The sequence below is a fragment of the Puntigrus tetrazona genome, chromosome 6 (assembly GCF_018831695.1).
Source record: "Puntigrus tetrazona isolate hp1 chromosome 6, ASM1883169v1, whole genome shotgun sequence".
Lineage (NCBI taxonomy): Eukaryota > Metazoa > Chordata > Actinopteri > Cypriniformes > Cyprinidae > Puntigrus > Puntigrus tetrazona.
Window position 1 is genome coordinate 9352889 of NC_056704.1, and position 13427 is coordinate 9366315.

The 13427-nt window shown below is 34.9% G+C and overlaps 1 protein-coding gene across 6 annotated transcripts in view; it reads left to right on the top strand.

Moving 5' to 3' along the window:
- The first annotated feature begins 9253 nt into the window (after nucleotides 1-9253).
- The window catches only part of LOC122346821 (endonuclease V-like), a 68514-nt gene continuing 64340 nt past the window's right edge, over nucleotides 9254-13427 (top strand). For all 6 annotated transcript variants that reach the window (XR_006251176.1, XR_006251177.1, XR_006251175.1 and 3 more), the window contains exon 1: nucleotides 9254-9346. Coding sequence is in view for 2 of the 6 variants with exons in the window: in XM_043241677.1 (XP_043097612.1) it covers nucleotides 9306-9346 (41 nt within the window). In the remaining 4 variants the exon portion in view is untranslated. The remainder of the gene's footprint in view (nucleotides 9347-13427) is intronic.

The window sequence follows — 13427 nt, forward strand, 5'->3', positions numbered from 1 at the left end:
ACACTGTTGGAAAAGGGAAATACTATCCAAATAACATTTAAGGTTAAAAGTTTACCAAAATTTTTCATTCATTTTTTATAGATTGAATGACAACTATGAACATATTTAAACAAAATATGTTAAATCTGTAACAATTTATGTATTTTAATATGCAACTCGTCAACTGCAGCTGTCACAGAAGTAATTCAGATGCAGATGTAGTTAGCAAATATTTTTTAATATTCTAGCAATAAACTTTATTCATTTGCAAAATAAAGTGGTGGAGTGTAATGAAAACATTCACATACAATTGAGAAGTACTGAGAAGTACACACAAAAAATGGAATTTTACAATATGAATCCAAATTGGTATCCTGCTAAGTCTATTTATACTGTGCTCTGCTCACAATTCTGCTTACTTTGTTGGTCACCGTTCTTTCATTGAAGTTTCCAAAATGTACCCTTCTTGACTAGTTCTTTAAGACCACTTTAGACAAGCTTTTTCTGTTAACTCTAAAAACAAAAAAATATTAATGGACAAGTTTAATGCCATCAAGTTTCTTATACTTGGAGTAACAAAAGTTGTTCTAACGACTACTGGCTTGTATTTCAATGTGTCAAGAACTTCAATGCTGCGGTTAGCATTCTTCCCTCCATTTTAAATAATCATTAAGCCATTCTTCTTCAAACACCTCTTTCATCAGTAAATTTGTTCTCACGTCCAAGAGCCTTATATTGGAAACTTAACTCCTCTTTGCTCACATATGACCAATTAAAGAATAAAATTTTGTTAAATTTAAATACTACTGGCTCAAAGCAAAAAAAAAAAAAAAAAAAAAAAGAGGAGGAGACTATCATTTCTAAAATAGTATCCCTACATAATAAAGTTCAGTATGACTTATCAGAAGATGAGCTCCTAGAACTTGCTGAATTGCAAACTACGTTAGACTCAATATACAAGTATTTATTTAGATTAAATGAGCTTTATTTTTATAAAGCTTTTAACTCTCTTGAGCACAAATTTATTTTACAATCCCTGCATAATTTTCGTTTTTGGTCATTTCTCTTACAAAACTATCTGCAATTTATATAAAATGGTACCTGCTCAATTAATCTTAAATCTGGTATGTCTTTGAAATTCAAAGTGTTCAGAGGAGTTCGCCAGGGTTGCCCGGTCTCTTCTTACCTATTTGTAATAGCTTCCCAGCTCCTTACCTCTTATTTTCTGAATAGTAATTTACAAGGTATCAATATAGCTGATAATCATATTCTTATAAGCCAATTAGCAGACACTTCTCTTTCTAAACGATGATTTATAGATCCCTGTTGCTATTGATTATATTAAAATGTTTAGAGCCTCTGGCTTAACTTTAAATCTATAAATGTCAGCTGCTTGCCATAAAGTCCTGATTTGCTTCTTCCCTTTATAATATTCCTATTAAATCTTTTTCCAAAGATGACAAAATCAGAGATAAATTAAACTTTGTTCCAGCAGCTACTAAAGCTAAGAAAAAAATGTATGAATCACTTTTATTTTATTTGGAATAAATACAACATCTTTTATAAGAAACAATTTTTTTCTTGATTGATTTACAAATAATATTGTATTGATTTCTGAGCTAAATAGTAATGGTTATTTACTTCCTTAAAAAATCTTTAAAAAATATTATATCTTTGTTAACACTTTGTTAATTTTGCTATAATTATGCACACTATTCCTAGTGGAGCTATTGCTCTTTTTAAAAAAAGGTTATGTCTGTACCCTCCTTTATTTCTCTGTCTAATCCTTCTGAAAAAGTGATAGGAAAAATCTGTTTTGTGCCCAGCCCTTCTATCAGGAATAAAAAGATTCAACATCTTTTTTAAAATTACAAATAAATAAAACTACAATTCCTACTGTTGTATTTCACTGGAATTATCTTCATGATATTCCCTGGAAGAATGTGTGGTCTTTAACCAACAAAATGTTAAAGAGGTATCCTTTAGATTGCTACATCGAATGTTTATATTAAAAAATGCTTCCAGGGAAGCATCATCTTTGTTCCTTTTGTGGATTGATAGATAACGTCTCTCAGCGTTGTTAGGAATGTAACCATGTAACTATTTCTTGGAAAACATTCTGTTTAATTATACATGCTTCTCTTTTAGACTATTTTTCTTTGTTGTACAAGGATGTTTTGTTTGGTTTTTATCATGTTGATACAAGTCTAAAGGTTTTGTTTTCTATGTTTTCTAATAAATCTATTTATTTTACAAGCTACATTTTTTTATACAAAAGTGCAAATTTGTGTCTGTAAAGCCCTTGTTTCTTATATTTTGTAAAGATCTGAAGTATTATTTGGATACAGTATCTACCTCCAGCAATGGTAAAGCCTTAAAAGTGAGCCTTAAAACACTGTGTACATCCTATAATATAATTTCTTTCCTATAATGTGCAGCTGACTGTATGTTCTGTGACTGTATGTTCAGTTAATAAAAATGCCATCTGAGGCTCCTACTGTATATGTTGTAATTTATAACTTTTTACCCCTGTCCTTGTATGTTTTTTGTTAGTTTGTTTGTTTTGTTATTAGGGTTGTATACTTTTGTATACTTGTTGATGAGCGAAAAAGAAAAATGTAACTGAGAATCAGAGTTGCGACACGCTTTGATCTCTCCGCCATGTAGTCACCTGGTTCATGGACCTCTCAATAGTTCCAAACAACTTGTTTGAATGGGTTTGAATAAAATAGACAATCATGTGCTTGGATTGTGTATTTATAACTATGCTATGTTTTACAATTGCATTTTATTCTGGGGAGTGATGAAGAGACAGGATGATTTTTTTTATATTCTTATTATTTATAATTTATTATTTAAATTACAATTTAAATAATAGTATTAAGGGTTAAAATAGTTGGGGGGTTTTCCAGTGCAAAGAGGCAAATTAGAAGCCAGAAAATAACCACTACATGTATGGCTGTTAAATAAATATAACCTACATAATAGCAGTTATAATACCTTATTTGTTTATGTTTTGCTTTAAGACATTATCAAAGTTTAGCTTTTTTAAAATGTTGAATTTAAAAAGTGTAATTCTACTCACATCCCAGTAGCTATTATTTCTGACATTCACATATAAGTGAATGGTAAAAAAGGTCAACAAATGCAAAATTTAACCCCCAAAAAAATTTAATAATGTAAAAAAAAAAAAACACAACAAAATCAACTGCATAGGGAAACTCTTTTGTGTATTCCTTTAATTTTCTTTACTGAAACAAAAGCTTGCATGTCAAAAAATGATAACAGAGCTAGGAAACATGAAGAAGAAAATATAGTATATAAAAGTATTTCTATTATATAGAAATATAATAGTATATTAACACATGACCAGAAATCTATTGCTGATTATTGTTAGTCTTTTTACAGCTCTCTTTATGAATCTAGACTTAAGGAAAAGGATAGCTCTGATTTCTTAGATAGCTTCATTAATACTAAATTCATAAGTGAAGACAAAAAGAAATGTGTGATTTATATAGAGGAAGTCTTACATGCTATTAAGGAATTTAAGTTAATTAAATGTAACAAGGACGTGGAGGCTGAGGTCGAATCCATAGCAAACAGAATCAATAGGTAGAGCGCTTGATAAGGCAGATAGACAGGCAATACTTGGTGAGCACATGGAAGACCTTTTGTTATAAAGCCCTCAAACAGGGAATAATTGTAAGCAGAGGGGCAGAGCATAGCTAGTACTCGGGCGAGGGCTCCCTCTGCTGGCTTGGCATTGACATGGTGGTCATAACATCAGGAGAGGGCATCAGCTTTGCTGTTCTTGCTACCTGGTCGATATGTGACAGTGAATTGGAAACAGGTGAAGAACAATGTGCAGTGGGCTTGGCGTGGGTTCAGGCATTTAGCACTCTTGATATATTCTAGATTCTTGTGATCTGTAATGACTTGGAATGAATGGATGGCCCCCTCTAGCCAGTGTTGCCACTCTTCGATAGCTGCTTTCATAGACAGAAGCTCCTTGTTGCCCACATCATAGTTTCTTTCTGCTGGTGTGAGCTTACAAGAAAAAAGGCACAAAGGTGTAGTTTGCCTGACTGATTGGACCTCTGGGAAAGAACCGCTCCAATACCACAGTTGGACATATCCACCTCCACAAAGAACGGTAAGTCAGGGTATGGGTGTTTTAAAATGGGGGCCGACATGAATCTTTCTTTCAGAGAGATAAAAGCTTGGCTGGCCTCCTGAGTCCACTTTAACTTGGCAGGTTTTCCCTTTTAATAGTGATGTCAGGGGGATGCAATGAGACTGTAGTTGCGGATGAATGTCTGTAAAAGTTTTCAAAGCCCAAGAACCCAAGTAGTTCTTTCACCTTGGAGGGTTGTGGCCATTCAGTCACGGCTTTAGTTAATCCATTTTGACCCCTCGATGACTGATGAGGTATCCAAGGAAACAGATTTTATTTACATGGAACTCCCATTTTTCTGCTTTGACATAATTGATTCTCTAGAGCCGTGGCAAGAGTGCTCTGACATGAGGTATATGCTCGGCTTCTGATTTGGAATAAATTAGGATATTGTCTGTATAGGCGATAACAAACAGTTTGTGGATGTTTCTGAAGATTTCATCTATGAAGAATTGAAACAGAGTGGCTGAGTTGGCAAACCCGTAAAGCATGACTCAATACTCAATAGTGCCCCCTGGTGGTGAGAAAAGCTGTTTTCCTCTCGTCACCCACCTTAATTCGAATTAGGTTGAAAGCACTTCTCAAATCTAGCTTTGTATATATGGTAGCTTCTCGCAACTGTTCTAGGGTAGACGAGACTAGGGGAAGTGGGTAGTAGAACTTTATTGTGACATTATTTAGTCCTCTGTAATCAATGCAAGGTCATAACCCTCCGTCCTTCTTTTCAACAAAGAAAAACCCTGCAGAGGCTAGGGACATAGAAGGGCAGATGAAACCAGATCTGAGGGCTTCTGAAATTTATTCCTCCATTGCATGACTTTCGGACCTGGAAAGCAGGTAAATCTCCGAGTCAATGTGGAGGTATTGGTGCTTGGGTTTTACTAAAGACCTCTAGAAGATCACAATAATGGGGATATTGACTGCTTGATTAGTTACTGTGGAAAAATGTGGAAACGAGGAAGAAATATATCCTTTCTTATTGATAAAATTCAAGAAGCAATGGAGAAAATTGGCTATTTGAATGGGCATTTTAAATTCTCAATAGCTAAAACTTGTTACCAGATTTACAAAGAAGAAAATTATATGGGTCTGCATTAGAGAAAATGTCAAAAATGTAAGTATTTAGGATTGTGGTTTGATGATAAATATAGATTATATACTAAAGAAAAAAAATAACATTTTCAATTTAATTAGAGCAATAGAAGGGCACAAGATTGGGGAGCAGACAAAAAGGCACTAAAGGGCAGTTATGATCGCCTGATGTGTCTGATAGTCACCATAGACTTTGGATGCATTGTGTACTGAATCTGCACCACCAATAATGTTAAAGAAAATAGATATCATAAGATGCTAAAGCATTAAGACTCATTTTAGGGGTAAATATGAGGGAAAAATATTTAACGTTTGGGGAATAAATGGTAATAACCTGCAAAATTATAAAGCATTTATACTGTAAGTATTTTATAACTAAAGGGCACTGTAATGTGGATGTGGAGGTTAGAATCCATGTGCAGTCATTTATTAAGAACAAGACAACAAACAGATTTCCATAAATTGCTTGCCTTAATGCAGCCAACTTCCTCAATAGACTCAAAAAGAGTAATTTTCATGCGATCCCTAAGTAATAGCAAGTTATATAGCCAGTAATAAGCCAGTTTGGTGTCCAAAAATCAAAATCTAAAAAACGTGCCCCTGGCTCCATCCATTGATCATTGATCTGACTCACCCTAGCACGCCAACAATGCGGAAAACCACAGAAGTCACTAACCTACTAGAATAATAATTTCAGACAATATTATAAATTAACCAAGATTAATGTCCATTTTGCCAGGCAAGAAAAATTTCCAAATTCCATAAACAAAACAAAGATAAAACAAAATAAAACAAACATAAAAGGTCATCATACCTGGTCTTTAGAAAGTACATAGTGTGGTGTTTGGAGACACTACGGGCTGATCTACCTACAGAATCAAGCCTTTTTATGTTTTGTCACTTTCCTTATATACTCAGACCAGACAAAGAGATCCCAAATTCAGTTGTGAAAACCTTTTGGTGTTTAGGTTCCCGTGTCCAGTGTCACACATGGCTGGAATACTTTCAGAGACCCTAAAAGAGGACACACCCCCTTCTTCACAGAACCCAGTTCTAAGTTCTTAATCTTTTACATAATACAAGTGATTACTGTATTGTAATGTACTGCACTGAGACCTTTAAAATGAGACCAAACATGAAGGTGAGGTTCACAAGATGCATGACATATAATGTCTTTGTTAAGCAGCAACTGTATCTAAAGTGCAAGAAAAAAGAGAGTGCATAGTTTCTGTTATATCATCAGGTTTTTGCGTCGTATTGGATGTGCTAAGGAATTGAGATAAGTCAGGAAGATTACTTAGAAAGCATTCTTTTGTGGTGGAAGTGATGGTTCTACTTTACTTGCAATAAGGTGCAGAGTTTACAGGTTTAACTATACAGAGTTCACACAAGACTAGATAATGATCTGAAATATCATCACTTTGCTGCAAATTTTCAACCATATTAACATCCATTCCAGTACTCATTGATTTCAACAATGAGTAGGTCCTGACATGTGTTGTCTAACCCCAATGGAGTTCAGAATGTCTAAGAAAGCTAATCCTAATGTATCTTTTTTATTATTAACATGGATATTAAAATCACCAACAATTAAGACCAAGTTAGAAAATCAGCAAATTCTTTAATGAAATCTGATTTATGACATCTCGAAAGATCTCATTGAAAAAAGATTGAAAAAACGGCAGGTGAGTTGGCGAGCCCATATGGCATGACCTGATGTTCATAGTGCTCCCTGGTGGCGAGGAAAGCAGTCTTCCAATCGTCGCCCTGCCTTGTACTAATCTGGCTGTAGGTGCTCCTTAGATCCAGTTTTGTATATATGGTAGCCTTCCTTAGTTGTTCCAATGCTGAGGGTACTAACTAAATTACTAAGTAACATTACTAAGTTCTCTGTAATCATTGCAGGATCGTAGTCCTCCATCCTTCTTCTCAACAAAGAAAAATCCTGCGACGGCTGGAGAAGTAGACGGACGGATGAAACCTGACTTAAGGGCCTCAGTAATGTACTCCTCCATTGCCTGGCTTTCGGTTCTGGATAGACCTTGCTTTTGGGGGGCATGGCACTGGAAAGCAGGTCAATAGCACATTGGTATGGGTGTAGTTGGGTGGCCTTAGTTTTACTACATATCTCCAAGAGTTCTTGGTAACAGGAGAGGATATTAACTGGTTGGTTCATGTCTGGACTTTCAATATTGGTCGTGAGACAAGGTATGGGTTTGGTAGGAATGTATCAATTATGACAGAAAGCTGACCAGTTCACTAACTCACCATGGTACCATGAAACATTGGGGTCATGAACAGAAAGCCAAGGAAATCCCAGAATTATTGCATGCTTTGATGATTTTTGATGAAGCAGGCCCACTTGTAGAGTGATGGTGCAAATCTGGCTCATGATTCCTTTCCGTTATTGATGGCCTTGATCTTAATAGGTGGTGTATAGGGATGAGTGGGAATGTTGAATATTGACACAATGCTACTGTCAATCAGGTTCAGAGCAGCTCCAGAGTCTATCACGGCTGTGAGTTCAAGGGATAATTTGTTAGCTTTTAGGGTTATGGGTAAAATATTGTAGTACATTTTATTTTACTAGGTACAAAATAGGCATGCTGTAAATTCTGTGTAAAAAAGGAAGAAACTAGCTATGGCATACTGGATAAATCTACTTGGACAAAGGGACCATCATCCTGTAAGACAAGTCCTGAATGATTGCTGGAATTAAATACAGCAGGTTTTGCATGGAAAATAAAAGAGAGGGTCAAGGAAAATAGTCTAGAATCAATTACCCCAGTTAATTGTAATATCACCAATTCCTTCTTGGATAATAGCACAACCAGAAATAGATATAAAATTGCATAAACATAGAAAAGAAATAGATGAGTCTATTGGCATAATTACAAATAAATATATTAAAAACAGGAAGACTACCAATTTCTTCAGATATATACAGGTGGATAAAAGAACAAAATGCTGGAAGGACAAGAGCTGCATTCTGTGTTTTAGAGTTAAAGTGAAGAAGGCAGGAAGGATAACAGATGGTACATCAGTATATACTGCTGAAATGACAGTAATTCTTATGGCAATATAGTGCGTTTATGAAGTGAGACCTAACAAATTCATAATATAGTCTGACTCAATGGCAGTCTTGTTGAGTATACATTCCTTGCAGACCAACATAACACATTTTAAACTTTATTATTTATTTATTAATTGCTTCTTTTGTTGATATTACTTGCTTCTATTGCCTACCTCATTTGTATGTCGCTTTGGATAAAAGCGTCTGCTAAATGACTAAATGTCTAAATGTCTAAACACAAGACATTTTAACAGAAATAATGATTAGGTTGCACAGTTTACGACAGATAGGAATCATCATCCGATTTATGTGGGTAACAGCACATGTGGGAATACAAGGCAATGAGGAGGCAGACAAATTAGCCAAAGAATCACAAAAAATTATTATATAAGCAATATAAGCATTTCACTCAATAGATCATAAGGAAAACATTTCATCTCAGAAGCATGTAGTAGGAAATGGTAGAAAAATTGGGAAACAGGTCATCACTACTACAAAATCCAAAGTACTATAGAGAAAAGCAAAATATTTCATAATTTAAATAGAAAAGAATAAGCATTTTTTTACGGGACACAAATCTTAATCATACATTGCAAATTATAGGGAAGCATGATACAGGTTTATGTGATATTTATTTAAAATAGGAGACAGTAGAGCACCATTATACAGACATGTAAAGCTTAAGAAAGAGAAAGGATACTTAAGGAAGAACTTTAGGGTATCCGGATTTTACTTTAACTAGTATATTATATGACAGTTCTATCTCAGGCAAACAAATACTGTACATGCAGTTATGAGATTCATTAAGAGTAGTGGATTGTACAATAGGATTTAGTACTGCATAGTTCATTTTCTATACACTCCATCACAGTAAGCGGCGGTATACACCTATTACGTTGGTTCTCAACCTGCCATAAAACCAAAAGAAGAAGAAGGTTACGTCAAACTCTAGGAAGTGTGGAATTTACACTCAAACAGACGTGCTGGATGGCGACTCCTGAAACAGAGTTGGTGTTGAAATGGGAAAGGTTAGAAAATCACGAATATTTCGTTGTGTTGCTGGCGTATTTGTAATAGCAGATTTATTCGATTACGCGATAGCAAATATCGCTCGAGTTTACTAAACACAGCAAAAAAATTAAAAAATAAAAACGTCACACCATGTAAAGTCATACTACATAAGGGAAAATAGGGGAAAATTAAAATTAGACATAATTTAAGGAAGACAGCGTTAGGCTACTACTTCTCTTTAATTATTTTTTGTAACTATTATATAAGCATATTAAAGTGTATGTATCTATACCAAAGGTGGATCAACATTTTACATTTGTCAGAGATTCAGCCTCGGATTTTAGAAAAAAAAATTCAACCCTAACATTAGCTTTTAGTCAGAACACAGCTCATTCTTTTTGAAATACTGGGGAAACATTTAAATAATAAATACTAATAATTTACCACCATTGAGAACATTTTATAAAATCAAGTGAATACAAATCAAAAAGTAAAAGCTTATTAGTCTGCTTCCTATAAGCATATAAATTCCACAACAAACATTAACAAATGTACAATTGTGATAATCCATGGATCCAGTAACACTTACAGTTACAGTTAATCAAAGTGATATGATATAAAAAGTATATGTAGTACAATTTATAGTAAAGTGAATAATAAAAATGATATAATAGATTTATTATAGCTAGTTGTGATGTCAAAACCTGACCAATAAAAACTAATTCTCCACTGCTTCCCTCAAGATTTTCCTATATTGTGTTACTTTTTTTAAGTAATACCTTAAAATTTAAGTCAAAATTTAAGTAAAGGTCTGTGATAAACAACTTGACAAAGCTTGACATTTTGCTATATGATGGAAATTGAATAAATGAATAAATAATTATAACAACATCAAGAGTAATAAGTTTTACTTTCTAGGATATTTACATTATGTCTTTTTTATGTAAATAAACCTACAGCTTGTCTAAATAATTTGAAATGCAGTCTATAATATTGTAATTTAACATTTGACAAAAATTACCCTGGCAGAGATTGAGAGGCCGAAAGAATAAGGGAGAAAGAAGTTTGAATATTACCATGGTCATTCTGGCCATTCTAGGCTTTAAAGAGATAGTTCACCCCAAAATTAAAATGATCCTGTCTGTTACTCACTTTTGAAGCATTCTAGGTGTATGTGACTTACTTCTTTCAGATGAATCCAAACAGAGTTGTAATAAAAAATTGTCCAGACCCCACCAAGCCTTTGAATAGGTTTAAACGGGTGATAGCCATTACACTTCAGAAGACGTGAAATAATGTGTGCATATTCATAATAAAATGTCCCTCACGTTCCAGGGGGTGAATAATGTTCTCCTGTAGTGAACCCATGCACTTTTGTACGATAAATATATGTTTTCTTCAGCTCCGATACGAGAGTTAAGTTGCCTGGAACAACATGGTGGCAACGCTGATGTTGCTGTTGAGTGGCTAATGAGGCGTCTAGGTATTTTATGTCTATAGGAATTTGACTGCTTTTCTGTTTAAAATGTTATATTTAAAAAAAATAATCCCAACATGAATTTATTAATTTTATTACGTCTGAAAATACACCTCCAAGACACTTTTGTGTTCGGTGCCATCTCTGTAGTAAAAAAATATTTTTATTAATACCAATTTTATATGATTTACACTAAGTACAATTAGCAATAGATTCAATTTACATTAAGTGAAAATGGGCCTTTTTTACATTTGAATTTCACGTTTCAAGTAACGTAAAAAAAACTCGCTGCAGTCTGAATTAATACCACTATTACTAAATTGTAAAAAAATAAATAAATTACAGCCCATAGAGAATTAGCTATTTAAAAATAACTACATTGATCATCTTAATAAGAATCGCATTCTGTGTGATTGAGTGCAACTGAACAGCATTATACCGTATACAAAAACAGGAATAAATATGTTGTAAGGACAAAAATAAAATAATAATAAAAACCAGAAAGTCCTCTGGGAGTAATTTGAGCAGTGTGCTGCAATGCAATAATGGCATGACATGCACCAGCTGCAGCACTGACAATGACATCGATCAGATAATGTTAAACATTAAAATAAAGAATGATACGTGTTAGGGCATCAGTATAAATAAACAGTTTTAATATTGACGCACTAACTTCAATTAAATTAGTTAAATTTAAAAAATGTGTGTCTTTCTATTGACAGTAATGCAGGCTGAATTATGCTAATCGCTGATAAAGCTCTTGCTCAATCCGCTCCTCATCTATCAATGAGTGGAAAGTTTATGCATCCTAACAGACCATGAAACATTTCTTAGTGTCAAAGGGACACCAGAGAACAAGATCACCACAGCACCAGGACTTTGATTTTGGGCCACCTTACCACATTTTTTTCATTTATTGTTAATAAATCCACCCTCAGGATATATATATATATATATATATATATATATATATATATATATATATATATATATATATAGTGGCGAGGCAGAGGAAGCACAAGAGAAACAGGTGAGTGGAAATCCCGGAGGGCGTATTTATTAAACAACAGCAATACGTGAGCGGTGAGTTCGGTGAGCGCAGCGGTGAGTCGTCTTCCGTGTTTCCAGTGCTCAGAGTCGTGAGGAGTCCACGGTGAGGTAATGGGGAATTAGCTCAGGTAGCTAACAGGTTAGCATCCAGTCTCGTGGCTCACTGAAGCCGCCGCCTGGCCGGGTTTATCTGGCCCGCGGCTGACGAGCTCCAGGTGCGGTGAATCCGTCTGTGAGTGGCTGGTGCAGGTGTTTCAGGTTTGTTCCCAGGGCAACGCTGATGGGTCTCGGGACGCGTCATATATATATATATATATATATATATATATATATATATATATATATATATATATATATATATATATCAATAATTTTTATTTATATAGCGCTTTTAACAACACAGGTTGCATCAAAGCACTGTACAGTTTAAGGTAGAAGAGTACAATGACAGGGATGTATAATGGCGAGAGTGAACAATTTGTTATTAAATGCAGAGACGGTCTCTGTAATCAATTCGACGATAATCACTAGAAGTTAAGTGTCCCCAACAAAGCAAGCCAGAGGCGACAGTGGCAAGGAAAAAAAACCCCATGCATACAGAATGGAGAAAAAAAAACCTTGGGAGAAACCAGACTCAGCTGGGGTCAGTTCTCCTCTGACCGGACGCCCAGCACTTAACTTCCTGTTTAATTTTAAACACAGCTGTGTCAGATAGTGTAAATGACTTACTGTGTGTGTGTGTATCAGGATCTGGTGATCGGTCCACAGAGCGCATCTAAGTGTTCTGGTCTCTGAACATAATGAACATAATCTCTGGGTGCTGATCCACCATCTAGTCTGGATACAAACTGTGAAAACAGATTGAGAAAGAGACAGGACTAATATTAGCGTAGATGCCATTTTTTTTACGATGTCACAAGTACATCGTATTTTAGGAGTAGTGTTCCCGGTTCCAGCAAATCTAAGTAATGCAGCCTAAAAGTCCTTTAACAGATTTGAATAATAAAAAGTATGTTGGGGTGTTATGTATAGGCTAAGTTAAAAAGATGTGTCTTTAATCTAGATTTAAACTGGCAGAGTGTGTCTCAAGTATTGAGGAGCTAAACCATTCAGGGCTTTATAGGTAATTAATAAGATTTTAAAATTTATCCGATGTTTGATAGGGAGCCAGTGCAGTGTTGACAGAACCGGGCTAATATGATCATACTTCCTAGTTCAAGTAAGGACTCTGGCTGCTGCGTTTTGGACTAGCTGAAGTTTGTTTATTAAGCGTGCAGAACAACCACCAAATAAAGCATTGCAATAATCTAACCTCGAGGTCATAAGCGCATTAATTAATATTTCTGCATTAGAGGTTGAAAGCATAGGTCGTAGTTTAGATATATTTTTAAGATGGAAAAACGCAGTTTTACAGATGCTAGAAACATGGTTTTCGAAGGAAAGATTGCTGTTAAACAGCACACCTAGGTTCCTAACTGATGATGAAGAATTAACAAAGCAGCCATCAAGGGTTAGTGTCACCAAGCCAGCCCTGACCTCTGGGTGATCTGCATTCACTCCCTCTGCGACAA